The sequence below is a fragment of the Cetorhinus maximus genome, chromosome 19, assembly GCF_964194155.1.
Source record: "Cetorhinus maximus chromosome 19, sCetMax3.hap1.1, whole genome shotgun sequence".
In the NCBI taxonomy this organism is placed as follows: domain Eukaryota; kingdom Metazoa; phylum Chordata; class Chondrichthyes; order Lamniformes; family Cetorhinidae; genus Cetorhinus; species Cetorhinus maximus.
The window spans coordinates 60,766,871-60,788,528 of NC_135897.1; the positions used below are offsets into that span (position 1 = coordinate 60,766,871).

The 21,658-nt window shown below is 41.3% G+C and overlaps 1 protein-coding gene across 1 annotated transcript in view; it reads right to left on the reverse strand.

The window, feature by feature from the left end:
- The window catches only part of ecel1 (endothelin converting enzyme-like 1), a 102,963-nt gene that overhangs the window by 75,466 nt on the left and 5,839 nt on the right, over positions 1-21,658 (reverse strand). The window contains exon 2 of the mRNA XM_078564561.1: positions 8,444-8,512. Coding sequence (XP_078420687.1) covers positions 8,444-8,512 — 69 coding nt within the window. The remainder of the gene's footprint in view (positions 1-8,443; positions 8,513-21,658) is intronic.

Genomic DNA, 21,658 nt, shown 5'->3' on the forward strand with positions numbered 1-21,658 from the left:
GTCCTCTCGCTGTCATTTTGCTAGTTTCATAATTTTCAAGTTGCTAACAAACTGCTTTACTGGGTTGAAGGAAATGAGAGGAAAATTGAAGCAAAATGTCATGGGTAAAATAGACAGATATCCAAAACATGTAGTGAAGCTCAAGCTGGTAACTCATTTCAGCTGACTGATCAACTAAGAGTAAATGAGAGCAACTGTTTGACTAACTGCAACCTAACATATCCACTAAACCCAAGCCTAAATGCATAGACAAGTGGGAATATTAAAGCTCCTTCTCTACATAGCTGCTAAAATTCATCCCTACTTTTTTCAAAGAAAAAAGGAAAGACTTGCATTTGTGTAGTGCTCATCAGGACCTCAGAACTTAATAAAGCATTTTACAAGCAATTAAGCCCTTTTAAAGTGTAATCTAATAAATGCAGCGGCCAATTTGATCACAGCAAGCTGCCACAAATAAAAGTAAGATAAATGAACAGATCATTTGTTTTAGCACTGTTGGACATGGAATTAATATTGACCAGGACTCCAGAAAAACTCCCCAGCTTTTCTTCAAATCGTGCCATGTTATATTTTACATCCACCCAAGAGGACAGATGGGGTCTTGGTCTCATCCAGAAGATGCTACCAGAGATAGTGCAGCACCTCTTCATTACTGCACTAGGATATCAGCCTAGATTATGTGCCAAAATCTCTGGAGCACAACAATCCAATAGAAATATCCTCCCTAAGAAATGCTCTATTGGAATTTTTAAAAAATTCATTCATGGGATGTGGGCAACACTGGCTAGACCGGCATTTATTGCCCATCCCTAATTGCCCTTGAGAAGGTGGTGGTGAGCTGCCTTCTTGAACCGCTGCAGTCCATGTGGTATAGGTACATATATTTCTATATATTTGTTCTCCACTCTATTGCAGCCATACAAGTAATCTCCATACACCTTCAGCAGATTCCAGATTTTACAAAATGAAATTTTTGAAGGCTCTAGAGGTGTAACTTGATTCAGCAGATTGTGGCAAAATGTTCAAATTTATTGTTAAATGTGCAATAGATAGGAAATTACACAACAGGTTTGCATTAGTACCATGCATACAGTGAATACTTTCTATTATTTCTGTCACTGAATTGGAACAACTTAGTGATATATTTGTGCATTCCTATATTTTCAATTCTTACACTTGTGTTAGTAAAGTTCAAGAAATCGGTTATCGTGCTTTTGCTTCCTGACATGAATAATGTAAAGGTTGTTAAAAATATTTAGTAACTTTGTGTGAGGTTATGTCAGAAGGCTAAATAATAGACCTATAAAGGAAATTTCTCCTTGTAGTTTGTATTGATTATTAATTTGATACTTTTTCTCGAAATTTATAAAATCACCATTATTATCCTTGGCTGACTATGGTCAGAGGTTCTGAAACAAAATTCGGAGCCTTGTGCTTTAGATGTTGCATGACACAATTTGACAAAATGATCTGTTTATTCACAAATTATTAATGCAATAGAAAAAAAAACAAACAGCATCAACAATTTAAACAGATTTATTTGGCTTCTAAAAGCTTTATATTTAGTAAAATTAGAGAAATTTTTAAGCATTTTCTAAGTAATATTCAAAATCCGGTAATGGTTTGTGGCCTTGGCTAGTCATTGGCCCTGATTTTGCTGTAGGAGAGCATTTCAGCATCTACTGTACATTAGACTTGCTCTTGCCATTGAGGTTTTTTTTTTGCATGGCAAGTTGTTGATGTTGCACTACAGAACCCAACATTTAAGCTTGCGAGTCGATTGATGTGATTCGGCCTGTACAATATTTAGTTAATCCTTAAACATTTGAACATAAAACTATAAACTTGGTAGACTGAAGAGATGTACAAGTGAGAAAATCATTTTCCTTATTACACTGTGACCAATAGCTGTCAGATGCAATGGGGATAAATAATCCCTGATCACAAACTCTGAAGCAGCTCAGGGGGCTGAGGCAATTCCCGGCAACAGGGGCAGCCTGGAAGCAGCGAGCGGCATGCCACATTCTAGGGGTTTCACGGTCCAGAGGGGCTTCCAGCTGGGCGGTGGGGAGCCACGTCTGAAGTATGTGCAGTTGACTTCTTCAAATGAACTAATAGAAGATATAGGAGACTTTGTTCCAAAGTTTTAACATCAGAAAGTTGAACACAAAGGGGAAAATATTTAATAAGATCCTTTCTGTGTGTAATTATACTAAAAACTTTCTGCAGCTTGCTCATCTAAATGATTCAAACATCCAGCCCATCACAAAACAGACTGCTTACTGAGTGCATGGCACCCTGTTGCATGCATGTCTAACACAACATACAACTAGTCTAGACCTCTTCAAGGCACTGTGTCTCTCTTAAAGAGAAGCTACATACAACAGAAGCTGTTGCAACTGTCTCTGCAAGGTTTGGCTGAAAGATAAAGCACAGAAAATGAAGCAACAGGCCAGAGAGAGGGATCCCAGATTTTCACATGGGGTGCTGCAGGCCTTAGTAACGGAGATGGAACGGGGGAAAAGTGCCATGTTTTCACAGACAGAAGGAGCACCTCAAGGAATACCGGGAAAAGGGAATGGGAACAGGTGATCATGAATCAGTTCCTGTGTCTGACCCCGGGAACCTGGCTCCAATGTCAGAAAAAATTCAGTCACCTCTCATGTATAGTCAAGCTCAGTGACTACATCTTAAAATGGCATCTCCTACCGATGGTGCCACAAACCTCTCACACTGCTCAATGATTCACTCATAATTCACTCATCAGGAATCAGGACAAATGCTTCACTGAATTCTACCTCACCCTAATACACTTATCAATGCTGCCAGCCTTACTTCTCTCTGCATCCACATACCTACAGCTATTCAGCCATGGCAAGCACATCACGAAAACACACTCACTGGGCAGGATATTCCCCTCATCGGGCCTAGCAGGCAGGCCCAGGAACAGCAGTGAGACTGACCACCACCTGTGATTAATGGCCAGCCAGCAGGGAAGGTGCACTAAGAGCCTTAGTGCTACCAGGGTGGGGGCAGGAGGAGCACAAGCGCTGAAGTCTGTGTATGCGTGGGGGAGCGCGCACTGACAGTTCCCTGAAGGCACAGAGCTGCCTCAGGAAGCTGAAGGATTTTAAAATGAAAAATAAACTTTTTACATATTATACAAACACGTCCCCACATGTGACTCAGTCACTTGAAGAGGGACATGTAAAAAAGGATGTTAAAATTTTTACTGATTTTTTAATAACCATTGGAAACCTCATCCCGCTGGATGAGGTTTCATTAAAAAGGCAAAGGCCGCCTAGCCCATTTGCCCACCCGTCAACCGAGTGGTTGAGCGGGCAGCGAAAAATACTAATTAATTAATTACTTAAAGGCCTTAATAAACCTCCTAATTGCTGGCAGGCACGCTGCCGCTTCTCGCACGTACCCGCTGACTGAAAGATCACGAGAGTGCGCAATGATATTGGGACGCTCGCCCAACGTCATCGAGCGTCATTTTACACCCGCTCAGTGCAAATTTCTACCCATTGACAAATCTTTTCTCTCTCTCTTGCGGGTCAAGGTGTTCCATAAAAGCAGGGAATAGCAAAGAACTGGCCAGGGTCTAACAAATCTGCATTTCCAGAGCTCTCTGGAGACAGTGCTCTGCACTATTTGGCCAGCTGTGACAGAATCTGTTGCATTTGATAACACCAAGAACATTGAGGATGACGTGGGAGAGGTGGTGGCATAGTGGTATTGTCACTGGACTAGTATTCCAGAGACCCAGGGTAATGCTGTGGGGACCAGGGTTCGATTCTCACCATGGCAGATGATGGAATTAAATTGCTGATGACAACCATTGTTGTAAAAAAAAAACCCATCTGGTTCACTAAAATCTGCTGTCCTTACCTGGTCTGGCCTACATGTGACTCCAGATCCACAGCAATGTGGTTAACTCTTAATGGCCTTCTGAACAAAGGCAATTTTAAGAAAAGTACTTTCTTGCCCCTTCTCATCTACCACTTCACCCTCATCCTGCTATCTGAAATGAAGTGCAAGCTGCATATGGATACCATCTTGCTTCATACCAACCTTCCTCTTCTGCTTTCTGCCAATGATCCACTTGCATGGCCATGCAAGCACTCTATCAGTCAGGCTGCGCTGGCACTAGGGAGCCCCATTTCATGGCCAAAGAATCTTAATTAAAAATGAACTGGTACAATGCAGGTATACAGGGATGAGGAGAATACATGTAACATTCTCCATAAAACACCATGAACATCATGGTGACATCTTCACAGGCCTCCTCATTGCATCCTTTTCTATTAACCTATCAAAATGGGCTATTACTCAAAGATATGAAGTGAAGATTGATTCCATTCGTAATGTCTATATTTAAACTCTGATCCCAACTGAGGTAAGAAAATGTTGTAAGTCACTGTACCATTCAAATCTCTAAATTAAGCTTGGAAATTAAACTAACTCAGCAGGGGTGTGGGAACCAGGAGAGAATATTAGAAAGTAATACCAGGGTGCATGGAATGCTGGGAGAGGCAAATAGCATTAAAATAGAGAATAGTAAGTTAACAGATGGAGTCGGAGTAAGCTCCCTTCATTAAGTAATGAAGTCTAAATCAGGATTACACCGCATGGGCGAAATTTTACGGCAGCGGGTTACGAAGTCAATGGGGTTTAGAATGGCTCACTGCATTTTACAGCCCCATCCCCTCCGAAACAGGGCCGTAATATTCTGCCCCATGTCTGCGAATGCACGGAGTTTACTTAATAAAATTGGGGAGTTACAGGCACAGATTGCCTTGTGGGATTATGATGTTGTAATAATAACAACAGAGACCTGTCTTAAGTTAGGGCAGATCTAGGTGTTAAATATCCCTGTTATAAGGTGTTCAGAAAAGATAAGAAAGGGAAAAAAAGGGAGCAGGGGTGGCATTTTTGGCTAAGGAGAGTATTGCAGTACTGGAGAAAGAGGGTGTGTCAGAGGATTCAAGGACAGAATCGATTTGGCTAGAGCTAAAGAATAAAAAGGGTACAATTACATTGCTCAGTGTAATATATAGACCACCAGCTAGTGGGAAGGATATAGAGGAATAAATCTCCAAGGAAATTACAGAGAGGTGTAAACATCATAGAGTAGTTACAATGGGGGACTTTAATTACCCATATATGGCCTGGGATAGTAGTACTGTAAGGGGCAGTGTGAGGGACAAGCGTTCCTAGATTATGCTCAGGAGAATTTCCGACAGCAGTATATGTCCAGTCCAACAAGAAAGGAGGCACCGCTAGACCTGATTCTTGGGAATGAGGTGGGCCAAGATCATCATGTGACAGTGAGGGAACATTTAGGGGACAGTGATCATTGTATCATAAGGTTTAGGATGACGGTGGAAAATGACATTGGTCAATCCAGAGTAAGAATAATCAACTGGCGGAGACCAGACTTCAATGGGGCAAGAACGGAGATGGGCCGGATAGACTGGAACCAAAGGTTGGCGGGAAAAACAGTAGCTGAATAATGGGCTACCTTCAAAGAAGAGATGGCTTGGGCACAGTTAAGGTATGTTCCCTCAAAAGGGAAAGGTAGGGTAAATAAATCCAGAGCTCCCTGGATGACAAAGGAGATAGAAATTAAGTTAAAGAAGAAAAAGTGTGCTTACAACAGGTGTCAAATAGCAAATACAATTGAGAACCAAACTGAATACAGAAGGTTCAGAAGGGATGTGGAGAAGCAAAGAGAGATTATGAAAAAAGACTAGCAGCTAAAGTAAAAGGAAATCCCAAAGTGTTCTATAAGCACATCAATAGTAAAAGGGTGGTAAAAGGAGAAGTAGGGCCTATTAGGGACCAAAAAGGGGATTTACACATAGAGGCAAGAGGCATGGCTGAGGTGTGAAATGAATACTTTGCATCTGTCTTCACCTAAGAGGCAGATGCTGCCCAGGCCATGGTGACAGAGGAGGAAACTCAGTCACTAGAAGGGTTTAAAATTGATAAGGAGGAGGTGTTGGATAAGCTGTCGGTGCTTAAAGTTGATAAGGCACCGGGACCAGATGAGATGCATCCAAGGCCAGAATATTGCGGTCGGCGTGCGGGCCTGGGACCGAAATGCTGACGTGTAAAATGACACGAGATGACTTTGGGCATGCGTCCCGGCATCATCGCGCGTCATTTAGATCTTCTGTTCGGCGGGCGCGCAGCCGCCTCCAGCGCACACCCGCTGAGGTGTCAATGGCGTATTAAGGCCATTAGAAAAGTGATCAAGCTTATTAACAACGCTGCCTGTCCAACCTTAAGGTTGGCGGGCAGGCGAAGAGCCCAAGCAGCCTTCGCGTTTTTCAGGAAACCTCACCCACGGGCAGGATGAAGGTTCCTGAAGGTTTTATTAAATAAATAAAAAAAACTTCCCGAAATTTAAAAACATGTCCCATCTCATGTGACACAGTCACATGGGGGGGGTCATGTTTAGATAACTTTTTAAATGCTTTATTTAATTATTTTAATATCAACTTAATCTCCCTGAGGCAGCTCCATGTCTCAGGGAGATTGCTGTGCTCTTTCACGCGCGTGTGCAAAAGAGCGCAAGCCCCGACTCTCCTCCCTCCCCCCACAGGTAGCACTGAGTGCTACCGGCCGTGCATAACGCTGGGCGCGCCTTAATTGGCCCGCCCATGTAAAATGGCAGCGCGCAGCTGATCACAGGGGGCAATCGGCTCCGTGCTCGCCCGTGCCCGCTCCCGCCCAGCCCGCCCAACATAGATAAGTTTCTGGCCCAAGGGTGTTGAAGGAAATGAGAATGGAAATTGCAGAGGCGCTGGCAATAATTTCCCAATGTTCGCTGGATTCGGGGGAGGTGCCAGAGGGCTGGAGAATTGCAAACATTACAATTACAAACAAGGTTAAAAAAGGTTGTAAAGATTGGCCCTGCAATTACAGACCAGTCAGTTTAACTTCGGTGTTGGGGAAACGTCTAGAAGTAATTATTCGGGATAGAATTTATAGTCACATGGAAAAATGTGGATTGATTCAGAAGAGTCAGCATGGATTTGTTAAAGGAAAATTGTGTCTAACTTGGAGTTTTTTGAAGAGGTGACAGAGATGGTTGATGAGGGCAAGGCCGTTGATGTGGTGTATATGGACTTCCAAAAGGCATTCGATGCAGTGCCACACAACAGACTTGTGAGGAAAGTTATAGGTCGTGGAATAAAAGGGACAGTAGCTGACAGTGGTAAAAAATTGGCTGAGGGGTAGGAAACAGAGAGTAATGGTTAATGGGTATTTTTCAGGCTGGAGAAAGGTTTGTAGTGGAGTTCCCCAGGGGTCAGTATTGGGTTCCCTTGCTTTTCCTGATATATATAAATGATCTAGATCTTGGTGTGCAGGGTACAATTTCAAAGTTTATGGATGACACAAAACTTGGGAGAATTGTAAACTGTGAGGAGGACAGTGTACAACTTCAAAAGGAGATTGACACACTGGTGGAGTGGGCAGATAGGTGGTAGATGAAGTTCAATGCGGAGAAATGCAAGGTGATACACTTTGGTAGAAAGAATATGGAGAGACAGTATAAAATAAAGGATACTATTCTACTGGGTGTATATGTACATAAGTCATTAAAGGTGACAGGACAGGTAGCGAGAGCTGTTACTAAAACAAACAGTATTCTAGGCTTCATTAATAGGGGCATAGAGTACAAGAGCAGGGAGGCTATGATGAACTTATATAAGACACTGGTTAGATCTCAGCTGGAGTACTGTGCACAGTTCTGGACGCTACAGTATAGGAACAATGTGCACGCATTGGTAGAGAGTGCAGAAGAGGTTTACGAGAATGGTTCCAGGGATAAGACACTTCAGTTATGAGGAAAGATTGGAGAAGTTGGGACTGTTTTCCTTGGAGAGGAGAAGGCTAAGAGGAAATTTGATAGAAGTTTTCAAAATCATGAGGAGTCTGGACAGAGCAGATAGGGAGAAACTGTTCCTGCTTGTAAACGGATTGAGAACCAGAGGGCACAGTTTAAAGTGTTTTGCAAAAGAAGCAAATGTGATGTGAGAAAAAAACTTTTTCACACAGTGAGTAATTAGGGTTTGGAATGCACTGCCTGGAAGTATGGTGGAGGCAGGTTCAACTGAGGGATTCAAGAGGGCATTGGATGATTATTTAAATAGAAACAATGTGCAGGGTTATGGGGAAGTGGCAGGAGATTGGCGCTAAATTAAAATGCTCAGAGAGCTGGTGTAGACAAGATGGGCCGAATGGCCTCCTCTTGCACCGTAGCAATTCTATGATTCTGTGAAATGCACAGTGTTATTATCTTATTAACCTGACATCTGAGCACAATCTGACCTATTTATCCACAGCTGAATTAAAGTGACATCTGTAGTTTTCCTCTGATTATTTTGTTTATGTTTTAACATACCGAGAAGATTCATGGTGGCTTTACCTTTTCACTTTCTTCATCTTGCCCAAAATAAAGTGTACGCTCTGGCAGTGTGAGTCCATCTTGGTCAATCTATAAAACATTGTAATAAATTAATTTCACTTTCACATTTTATTTATCTAAAATGTCAATTATGGCTTTTCTCCAAAAAAAATCCTTCAGTTAATTTTTAAGGAGCTGTCTGAAACAAGACCAATTAATGTTAGTGAATATTCAAAAGACCAACAATGGGTTGGACCCTATATTTCTGACTATGTGCTCATAGGCTTTAGCAGCAAAAACATTTGTTCAGTTTTACTGTTCAAAGATTAAACAAAACATGACCAGGAATCAAGAACATTGCAAAACTATACCTTATTTGTCTGCAAACCAGACTAGAACTAAAATCTATTATCCATTGTATATCTTAATTGGAGTTTTTGTCTCAAAAAATTTGATGCTTATCACATTGTGGCACTCTATCAAATGGTAATTGGTCTGGTTGAGGGAATGCAATATACATTAACTATGTCAATGTCTCGAGATAACATTAATATGTGATAGTGCAGATATATTCAATAACAAAAATTCTGCTCTTTAAAGAGAACATTTTTATTCTGTTTTTATTCTAAATTTTATTGGTTGCTAATCAAAATGGCAACCAGTGAGTGTTTTTCTTTTGTCAGATTCATGAAACGAGAATTTGAGTATTTTAATGACAAAAAGCTGGTCAATCACAGCAGACCTATAATTATACTAGTTTCATATTTATCAAGTAGCTAATTAGCTGCTTAACTGGTCTCAGTCCCAAACGTCATTAATGCACCATGTAGTGGCAGCAATATGCAAAACTGAAGCACTTACAAATATTAGATTGAAATGTTTGGAAATCTAGATTTAAAGTCCATACTATAAAGGTACAGGTAGGTTTTATCATGGAGATGCTAAATGTACACTGAAGATTGAACGATGTTCCATAATTAGCAAATGACCCACTTGTCTGCATATGGAGATGAATGCCATATATGGATTTGGATTTACATTTTTGCTGGAGAAACTTATTTTAATAAACACAGTACATTTTAATTTTTTTCTTCCTAAATGCCATTTTAATATGTTGGCATTTTAGTCATACAGAAGAAATTAAATTGATATTTTATCAATATTCTACAACACTATGGTTAAATGAGTGGGCAAAAATTGGGCAGATGGAATATAATGTGGAGAAATCTGAGGTTATCAATTTTGGTACAAAAAATAGAAATACAGAGTGTTTCTTAAATGGTGAGAGGCTGGGAAGTGTTGACCTTCAAAGGAACTTGGGTGTCCTTGTTCGTGAGTCACTGGAAGCTAACAAGCAGGTACAGCAAGCAATTAAGAAGGCAAATGGTATGTTGGCCTTTATTACAAGAGAATTTGAGTATAGGAGTAAAGATGTCTCACTAAAATTATATAGAGCCTTGGTGAGACCACACCTGGAGTATTGTGTGCAATTTTGGTCTCCTTACCTAAGGAAAGATATACTTGCCATAGAGGGGGTGCAATGAAAGTTCATTAAACTTATTCCTGGGATGGAGGGATTGTCTTACGAGGAAAGATTAAATAGAGTGAGCTTTTATTCTCCGGATTTTAGAAGAATGAGAGGTGACCTCATTCAAAAATACAAAATTCTTACAGGGTTTGATAGGGTAGATGCAGGAAGGACGTTTCCTCTGACTGTGGGGTCTAGAACCTGGGGACACAGTCTCAGAATAAAGGGCAGGCCATTTAGGACTGAGGTGAGGAGGAATTTTTTCATTCAGATGGCGGTGAATCTTTGGAATTCTCTGCCCCAGTGTGCTGTGGAGGCTCAGTCATTGAGTATGCTCAAGGCTGAGATCGTATATTTCTACATATTAAAAATATCACAGAATATGGGGTTAGTGCAGGAAAATGGTGTTGAAGAAGATCAGCCATGATCTCATTGAATGGCAGACTGGGCTCGAAGGGCCAAATGGCCTGCTCCTGCTCTTATTTCTTATGTTCTTACGTTAAAACTTGCATGTACCACAACAGTTTTTTGATTGCTATTCATAAAGTATATTATGAGGAGAATTTTCTCCCTGTTGAGCGGACCGGTCGGGAACGGGCGCGGAGCCAACTGCCGCCTGCAATCGGCTGCGCGCCGCCATTTTAAGTGGGTGGGCCAATTAAGGCCCGCCCAGCATGACCCGCTACCTGTGCCGGTGGGGGGAGGAGGGAGAGTCGGGGCCTGCATATGCGTGCAAAAGAGTGCAGAAATCTCCCTGAGGCACAGAGCTGCCTCTGGGAGATTAATTTCATAATGAGAATTTTTAATAAAGAAGGTAAAAAGTAATTTACACATGTCCCCTCATGTGACAGCATCACATGAACTGGGACATGTTTATGAAATGTTCCAAAAATATTTATTAATTTAATAAACCCTTCATGAAACCTCATCCCGCCTGTGGATGAGGTTTCATGAAAAATGTGAAGGCCACTTGGTCTCTTCGCCTGCCCGCCAACCTTTAGGTTGGACAAGTAGCCCTGTCAATTTGGTTAATTGGCTTATTAATGGCCTTAACAGGCCTTTAACAGTCCGGCGGTCGCGCAGCTGCCTCTGGCGCGCACCTGCTGAACGAAAGAGCGGAATGACGCGTGGTGACATTGGGATGCACGCCTGACGTCACCATCTGTCGGTTTATGCGTTGGCGTGCGGGGCGTGCCCCCACACGTCGACAAGAAAATTCTGCCCAACATGTTTCATTTTACAAAAGTAACTACAATCTAGCATTCTTTTTGTAACTGAGAGTTTGAAGGGAAACAAATGTATTATTAATGGTTTCATAAACTATTTGTCAGAATATTTGTAAAGGTTCTCGTCTGCTAATTACATGCACAAGAGTGAGTATACTTGTTTCCTTATCTACTTAAATATTTCCACCAGGATTACAACTCTACTTTCTTGCCCTTATCCCCATATCTCTTAATATCCCTAGGCCAGAATTTTCCAGTCCCTCACGCCATCAGGATCTTCCAGTCCCACCAACGTGAATGGAGATTTCAATGGCTTGCCAGCCCCACCGCGTGGGAACCCGCTGTGAGTGGCCTGGAAAATTCTGGCCTTAGTGTCTATCCAAGTCTTGAGGCCAGAATCTTTGGGTCGGCGAGTGGGGGTAGGCCCCACTTGCCGACTCATAAAATGACGCGAGGTGATGTCGGGCGTGCATCCCGACGTCACCGCATGTCATTCAGATCTTCAGTTCGGCGGGAGCGCACCAGAGTCGGCTGTGCGCCCGCCGAACTGTCAAAGGCCTATTAAGACCATTTAAGCAGCAATTAAAATAATTAACTGAGCTGCCCGTCCAACCTTAAGGTTGGCGGGCAGGCCAAGAGCCCACGCGGCCTTCGCATTTATCATGAAACCTCATCCACAGATGGGATTAGGTTTCATGAAGGTTTTTAAACTTTAATAAAAATTTTCAATAAAATTCATCGACATGTCCCAGCTCATGTGACACTGTCACATGAGGGGATGTCTTAAACTATTTTTTTTCTTTATTTAAAATTTACAAATTCAAATAATCTCCCTGAGGCAGCTCTGTGCCTCAGGGAGATTACTGCGCTCTTGCGCGTGCATGCGCTAAAGAGCGCAGGCCCCAACACAGCCTCCTCCCCCCGCCCACACAGGGAGCACGCAGGGAGTGCATAGCAGCTCCGGGTGCATGTCACGCTGGGCGGGCCTTAATTGGCCCGCCCATGTAAAATGGCGGCACGCAGCTGATTGCGGGTGGCGATCGGCTGCGCTCCCGCCCAACCTCCCCGATGGGGAGAAAATTCTCCACTGAATGTATTCAATGAACATCTACAGCCCTCAGGGACGGATAATTACAAAGGCACATGACCCTCAGTGTGATGAAATTTCTTCTTATCTCAGTTCTAAGTGGCCGATCTGTTATACTGAGACTATAACCCCTAGTTCTAGACTTTCTAGCCAAGGAAACAGCCACCCAGTATCTATTCTGTCAAGCCATCTAAGAATTCTGTGGGGTAAAGCATTGGCCAGTGGCACAAAACAGACTGGCCACCTATAACATGCAGCACCTGATGTTTAATTGCATTCTCTGCAATAGAACTGAAAATCCAACGTTGATGGTAATGGGCAGCTGATTAGACACCACTTGTTTCGTGCCGCTGCCCGAGACAAATTTTTACAGCTTCATGTTTGAATGAGATCACATCTCATTCTCCTAAACTTCAGGGAATATAGGCACATTCTGCTCAATCTCTCTTCAACGAGCAGCCCTCTCATCTCAGGAATCAATCTAGTTGGACAGTTCTTAATAGATTTAATTATTTTCCAAAAAAAAAACTCACACTTAGAAATTAATGAATTTATATGATTTACACGAATTTACAAGAATTTACATTGGCACAAAATATACATCTGGCAAAAGTTGGATCAATACGTGGCTGAAGCCAAATTAATCAGTTCCCACTTAAATCTGCCACTGGTTATTTTTCAGTAGTAACCACTCACTGTTGTTACCGTTTGAAATAGTTTAGTATGGTCACATTCATCATTCTGTTTATTACCGTATCAGTTAATTCATCACAACAATTTTTTAAATCTGAAGATTCATGGCCCTGTTCCAATCGTATTCCCAAGTGCCACCCTGATCCAGCCTCACTCAGAAGAGGACCTGTACCTTGGTTCAGCTCCAAGATGCTACCTACTGCCTGATCCTGCCCATGTGCCTGATCCAAATGCCACAAGAATGTGCCCTTATTATATGAACCCACCACTTCTGTTCACTTTCTCATATGTAGTCTTGCTCCTCAGAAGAACCACCAGCAATGTGTCAGTATTATAGCAGAATTTTGGAAAATATATTTTAAATTAAGTTTCCTTTTCATTAGTGTGATTCTGGGGCTGCTACTATTTCTCAGGAAAATTCTCTTGCTTTCTTGTATGCATTGCAAACAGCAGTCAAATAATATTGGCATAAATTCAATAAAGAGCCTCAACTCATTGCAGCCAGCCTGTTGAGCAGCACATCACCAATGCATGAGATGTGGGACACTCAAGTGAAAATTATTTGGAGGGGGGGATGGTTTATTCATCAATTAGGTAAAACAAGAATAAAGCTTAGGCTTACCTGTATAATAACAACTATGCAAGAGGCACCCAACATGGCTTGAGAAGGGGAAGATCTGCCTGATTAACTGTCTTAATGTTTTTTGAGAAAGTGATACCCCAAGTGGAATGAGAAAAGCTGCACAATGTTGTGCATGGAGACTTCCAAAAAGCTTTTGACAGAACTCTGCTCAGAAAGCTGAAGCTGAAAGAGAGGTTCTGGGAAAGGCTAAGAAATTTAATGAATGTTAGGAAATAGCAAGCCGATGTTAGAAAATTATCGCTGGGCTGGTTATGGTGGAGGAGGAGCGCTGATTTGAGTAGCCCATAGATCAGTGACGGTGTCCCATGCTGTTTTTAACATACATTACTGATCTGAATTCAAAAACTCAGCAGAAACTGTTCAGATGCACAGATGATATAAAACTAGAAGCAGCAGTTGGAAAACCTATGAACAGAAGTAGGAGTAGGGGATATGACAGCATAATGGTTATGTTACTGGACGAGCAATCCAGAGATGAGTTCAAATCCTACCACAGCAGCTGAATGACATTGTGTCCTGCTCTTTCTCTCCTCACATGTCCATTAGGTCACCTGCTACCACTAGCCCGTCACTGCTTGGTATTGTTTATATTGTGTTGTCCATCTGTTCCCAGATTTCTTCTTTCTTCTCTAGTCCACACCTACTCTGTGGTGCAGAATGACTCACCGTGTTCCACATTTCATCCCTGATTTCTAGCTTTACTTTAATAATTCTGTCACTGATTCTGTCCACTGCCAGCACCTTGTCCTTCATTTCCTCACTTAGTTTTATTTTATTCATTCATGGGATGTGGGCGTCGCTGGCTAGGCCAGCATTTATTGTCCATCCCTTATTGCCCTTGAGAAGGTGGTGGTGAGCTGCCTTCTTGAACCGCTGCATCCATGTGGTGTAGGTACACCCACAGTGCTGTTAGGGAGGGAGTTCCAGTACTATTAGTACCTAGTACTATTCTAACACCATTTCTTCTCCCATCCTGTTCATGGTAGTGAAGTTTTCATATCCACTACCAATTTCTCTTGCTTTGCTGCCCTTCCACTTTGTTTCCTGGAGACCTATGATTTGTATTCCCAGGTTACTGACATTTAGACTCATTATTTTGAGTTTAGTCATCTTTTCACTTTTCCTTCAGACCTACTTTCTTGTTTAGCTATAGCCATCCATGTCCATTCCGCACAGGGTTCAGGCAGAGACCCTGCACATTGCTTGCAGGGTAAACATTAACATGGGTGCCATTTCCATTCCATTTTGTGGATGCTCCGTTGCTAAATATATTTAAGGCAGAGATTATCAGATTTTTGGTCTCTCAGGAAATCAAGGGATATGGAGAGAGGATAGAATAATTGAGTTCAGGCTGAAGATTAGTCATGATTGTATTGAATGGTGGTGCAGGCTCGAGGGGCCATATGATATACTCCTGCTCCTATATCTTATATTATTCTGACCCACAGCAATGTGGCTGATTTTGAAATTGCCCTCTGAAGTGGTCTAGCAAGTAACTGAGTTGTATTCAAGAAGGTTGCTCACTACCATCTTCTCAATGCTAACTATAGATGGGTAATGCTGGTCTTACCAGCAATGTCCAAATCCCATAAGATCATTGCAGATCTATACGCTAACTTCATTTAGCTGCTTTGGCTCCATATCTCTTAATACCCATGACTAGCAAAAAATTACCAGCCACAGATTTAAAATTATTAATTAAGCTAGCACGTACTGCTTTTTGACATAAGTACATCTTGACTAAGAGATCAAGAAAGAAAGCATTTGTATTTATATAACACCTCATCACATCTCTCAGAAATGTCCCAAGGCATGTTATAGACAATAAATCACATTTAAAATGCAGGTACTGTTATATATAAAAAATGTCATTTTACACACAGTAATGTCCCACGAACACCTGTCAAATGAATGGCCAATCTGTTTTGTTGGCTTAGCTTGAAAGAGGAAGGATGGTCAGCATACAAGGAGAATTCACACTCTTCTTTGAATACCGTGATCTTTAAACACCAGAAAATACAGAGGAGCCTTGATTTAACATCTCATCCGAAGGACAATATTTCTGATAATGCAGCAATCCTGACGACTCTGAATTGTCAGGCTATGTTGTACATGCAAATAGGTTAATAGGGCTTGAATCCACAAATTTTTGATTCTGAAGCAACCAAGTGAGCCAAGCTGGCACTAGAGCTTTAGTAGACTTAACAATCAATTTTCAACAATGGAAATAGTATCAAAGAAAAACTGCAAATCCTGAGAACCTGACATGAAGATAGAAAATGCAGGAAATACATTTCAGATCAGTTAGCAACTGCAAAGAGAAAAGACGGGTTGTAACAGAGCATTACACACCCAAAATATCCTGGCTTTTCTCTTTATTTATGCTGATTTACCTGCAGTGTATTTACAGCAATGGTTGTTCTTATTTAACAATTAAAACGCTGGCTGACATAGTCAGAACCGTAAACTACAAGTCAGAGGAAGTCATGCTTAAACTGTATAATGCTCTGGTTTAAATCAGATCAAGAATAATGAGTTCAATATAGTTACCGAAACATAAAAAAGGCAGACATTCAAACCCTGGAGGTGGCACAGAGGAGAGTCATAAAATTGATTCCTAGCATCAGATTACTGAGTCATTAAGAAGAATTGAAGACATTAGGTTTTTCAGCTTCAATTGAGTCAGTTGAGATGTAACAGTATAAAGGTATATAAAATAGAAAAGGGTACAGAACACAACTTTAACTGAAACTGGGAGAGTTAGGCAAGGGAAAACCAGTTCGAGAACAAAATACAACATTAGGATTGATATAAGAAAATTCTTCATCACACAAGAGTTAAGCAACATTTAAGATGAACTTCTTACTAGAATAGTAGAGGCAAAAGCCTTGAAATTATTTAACGGGTATTTAGATGATACAATGCAGAAAATGTAGGTTTTTCAGAATCAATTAACTGAGTTTGGCCAAAAGGCCTTTCTTTTCTGTATCTTATTATCTTGTATAAGTTTGAACAAGATTAAAATTACCAGTGTGTGACTGAAGGAAAACATTTCACAAATGGAAAATAAACTTACCTCAGGTACCTTTTGGAATAAGCTTGTAATTTTGTATGGGCAGTTGGGGCTGCTGGGAGGTGCTGCTAAGAGTATTCTTCAATCTCACATATTATCAGTATGATGTAACTCAAAAGTTTACTAAAATCTTTTCTTTCCAACAGTGTGTGTGTGGAGTGCTGAGGCAGGAATACATGTGTTTTCTACACCACTCTGCTCTTCATAGCTTGCTTTCTTATTCCACTTTTTATAATGTTTTGAATCAATCAAGAAAAATCTAACTTCATTCCTTGTCACTTTTCCCCTGAGCAACCTCCATAGTTTTCCTCAAGGGCATTAGCCATGCATATGCACTCAGGAAGATAGGTCAGAGCTCATATAGCTCCTACTAAATAAGATGCATCACTACCGTAAACCGTACAAATCCTGCCTTGTATACAAACTGGTGCTGTTTATCACAGGATACCAACATATATCAATCTCTGTACAAAGTTACAACTTGTCATGATGCTCCTAAACATTGTTGTGTTTGGCTCAGAACCTTTCGCTGCCTGCTCTAAGTTGCTAAATTCCTTAAATGTCATACTCACAGGATTGATAAGTCCGCAACCTGATAAACGCACTATCTTGATAAACCTCCAATTCTAATAAATCCATAACCCCAATAAAGAATATACAACTATTTAATACAGTGATGTGTTTAGTTCAATTTACAATTGGCGGAGCTTCCTTTGAGGACATTCACACTGAATGATCAGGAGGATTCAAGCTAGTTAAGGAAATATATCCTAGCCCCATCTTACAAATGAAGAATCTACCATAAATACCTTCTTGGACTCATGGCATCAGTTGCTCCATTAAATGGTCTGAGTGTCTTGATTTTATGGGAGTTGATTCATATTGTCTTATATTTTTTAATATCTTCTATTATATAACAGTTTGTCTGTTTTGCATGTGTGATTTTTCAGTTTCTCTGAAGAGGGACAGAGCTAACATGTGATGAGATGAGGCCAGATACAAATCAATAAGCTGTTTTATTTCAAAGGAAGATGAACATAGAGAATGACAGTTATAATCAGATTCACTTAATTTCAGTACAACTTATTTTCATGTAATAATACAAAATAAAAATCATGCCAAATAAACTATGCTTCCCTCAGTCAGCAAGTTGTCTTACAAAAGCAAAATACTGCAGATGCTGGAAATCTGAATTAAAAACAGGAAATGGCGGAAGTAATCAGTAGGTCAGGCAGCAGGTGAAAGAAAAACAGGGTTTTATCTTTCATCATTGACTTGAAACGTTAACTCTTTCTCTATCTATAGGTGCTGCCAGACCTACTGATTATTTCCAGCATTTTTATTGTAACAAATTACTTGACTCAAAGAAGATAAATTTGAGCATATTCCTCTGCACTTCAATCTTTTCATAGCCTTTTTCTGCCTGATAACCTCTTATTTGCATAATCTGTATTCTGTATCAAAAATTCTGCTTCAATGCCTATGCCTGTGTTTTTCAATTCTCACTGTTCACAGCTTGAATGGGAAGACCTGTGTAAACAACTGGGCCAGTGATTTCCCAGCACAATGGGTATGAGGTGTTTATCGATTATTGAGACAAGCTAACAATTGCCTATTGTTTACAGTCTATGAGGAAACAACATCAAAGCTAATTCATTAGCGTCTTATATACCTAGGATTTCTAGCAATAATTTTTGAATGATAATGGGGACATTTGTTTTAAAGCACAAAACTTCATAAGATTTGGGAAAAATTTCCAGTGGAAAAAATGGTCAAAAAGTCTTTAAGTATAACACTCCCTTAATTAAAAAAAACATAATTAAGTTTATTGAATAGATATTTTTCTATTAAATAGCAAACATGTTGAATTTACTGAACCAAGCATATAACTTGTATATACAGTGTTATGGAACCATGTAGATAGAGATGGAAAACCATATTAATACAGCACTTGTCATGTCCTCAAGGAGTTCCAAAGCACTTTACAGTAAATTATTTTTGAAATGTCTTCACAGTCATTCACGACAGCAGGCAATTCATAAAGCACTGTCCCATGAACAGCAGTGAGAGGAATCACCAGGTAATTTCATTTTGGTGGCCCTAGTTGAAGTACATCAGGAGAACTTCTGGGTTCATTATCAAATGGTGCAATGGAATCAGTTAAAGTTCTCATCCAAAAGGCATCACTTCCTTCAATATAACAACAGTCATGTCCTCGAATCTTGGAGTGGGGCTTAAATCAGGCTCTTCTGATTACAGAAGGCCTTTGGAGGTCATTTGGGAGTCTGGGCAGGCGCAGGGAGGAGGTCACAGGTGGTGGGGGACATTGGGACGGAACTGGATCGCAGGATGAGGGGATACAATTGCACTCATAAACAGTGCTCTAAAGGCACTTACCCATTCATCCAGCAGTCCTCATCTGCATTTAACTGCTGAGTTTCTTGAGGCCTGGCTAAACAGCGTTAAAGCTGAAACTGCCGAGAAAAATCAGAGGCAAGCAACCTGATGAAAATATTCAATGAGGGAAACCTCCTGGGAGCAGGTTAGTCACCAGACCACCTCCCTGGGCTGGTTCGTGGTTGGTTGGAGTTGGGTTTGAATTTTTTTTACAATTTTACTTCTCACGACACCCAAACCCATCCAGTTTTTGGGGTTAAAAATTCTGCATTGTGTGAGCACCTATCAACAAATTCCACTTCAACCACCAGCTGTGCTAATGTTGCCCTTCTTTCTTATGATATATCCCTATTGCAGGGGTTCCCAAACTATGGGTCTACGGGACGAGATTTTGAGGCCATGGCTTCTGAGGCAGCAATGTCGGCAGCAGAGCTCGGCCTGAGTTTTGACAGCTGTGAGGCCCCTTGAAATGTTCATTTTTTTATATGTCGATGTGTATGGCTTAACTGTCTGTTCCTTAAGGCCTGATTGCTGCAATAACCACAGCCTGTAAAAAGGTGGGTGGTCACTTTTTTCAGGGCAAACCCAATAGTTTTAAACCCCTCCCCAGCTGAATATCTCTAGGCCCAACCATCTTCAGCTGCTTCAACAATGACCTTCCTTCCATTATGAGGTCAGAAGTGGGGGTTTCGCTGATGATTGCACAATGTTCAGCACCATTCGTGACTCCTTGGATACTGAAGCAGTCCATGTCCAAATGCAGCAAGACCTGGACAATATCCAGGCTTGGGCTGACAAGTAGCATGTAACATTCGCGCTATACAAGTGCCAGGCAATAGCCATCCCTAACAAGAAAGAATCCAACCATCGCCCCTTGACATTCAATGGCATTACCATTGCTGAACCCCTCACTATCAAAATCTTGGGGGTTACCATTGGCCAGAAACTGAACTGGGTTAGCCATATAAATACTGTGGCTACAAGAGCAAGTCAGAGGCTAACTCAGTGAGTAACTCACCTCCTGACTCCCCAAAGCCTGTCCACCAACTGCAAGGCACAAGTCAGGAGTGTGATGAAATACTCCCCACTTGCCTGGATGAGTGCAGCTCCAACAACACTCAGAAAGCTTGATACCATCCAAGACAAAGCACCCCGCTTTGTTGGCACCTCATCCACAAACATTCATTCCCTCCACCACTGACACTGTGGCAGCAGTGTGAACCATCTACAAGATGCACTTCAGGAACTCACCAAGGCTCTTTAGACAGCACCATCCAAACCCACAACCGCTACCATCTAGAAGGACAAGGGCAGCAGACATACGGGAACATTACCACATGGAAGTTCCCCTCCAAGCCACTCATCATCCTGATTTGGAAATATATCATCGTTCATCACTGTTGCTGGGTCAAAATCCTGGAACTCCCCCACTAACAGCACCAAAGGTGTAACTACACCACATGAACTGCAGTGGTTCAAGAAGACAGTTCACCACCACCTTCTCAAGGACCATTAGGGATGGGCAATGAATGCTGGCCTAATCAGTGATGCCCATATCCAACAAATGAATAAAAAAAAACACATCCCCGCTCACCAACACTTCCCCCCCTCCTCCACAATTTTCACTCTGGGGGTCACACAAAGTCTGAGGCTTTAAGATGGGGTCACACCCTGAAAATGTTTGGGAAGCACTGCCAAATTGTGAATGGAATTTCAATATTCTTTTTCCTTTGTGTCTTGTCAAAGGAAAATTACAAGGGTTTTCTATTACAGGTCCATAATAAAGTTTTACAGTTATTAACAATCTCATAAGTCAGAGATTTACTCAGCAATAACTTGCTCATCAGGGCCACTCAGCTCTAGACCTCCTTACAGCGTTGGTCCAAACATGGACCAAAAAGCTTGTCACGACTCACTGGGGATAGTGTGCTGTAATATCAAACCCCACTGTTCCCTGAGCCGTGACAAATGTGAAAAGTTTGACCAAACCACCAGATTGCCTCAATTCTACCTAACTGGTTAATTTAGGTTAACGGAATACAAGCACCAGGTTTGTAAACTTAATAAGTAAATAACTGTTTATTAACAAATTAACTAGTGGCAAAAGAAATATGAACCACTAACTTCTAATACTATAACTTAAACTCTACCTCCTTCTTAAAACACACACACAGACACACACATAAGACACATAAGACACACAAAACATGGATTTTAAGGGTGGGATAAAACAGTCTAATAGCACCAATCTGGAGTACAAGATTCAATGGATTGATTTTGATCAATGTCTTCCAAATTCCTTTCAGCTCTTGTTGATGACATGAGGAGGTTTTCAGTATTTAGTTCACTGGTTGAGAACTTGCTTTTTAAGGTCTCTAACAGTGGTTTTCCCCTTTTCCTTTTTACAGGGGTTTCCTCAGAGAGAGATGAAGCAGGTTGTAGAGATATGATGAAAAATGGATTTTAAATGTTTTCTCTTTGCAGGCCAGGATCTTTTTGTTGCTTTGCTACCACACAAAACCCTGGTCGCCTGGTCAGGAGCCAATTAAAATGCTGTTGTCAGGCAGCTCCACTGGTCCAGCACTCCTT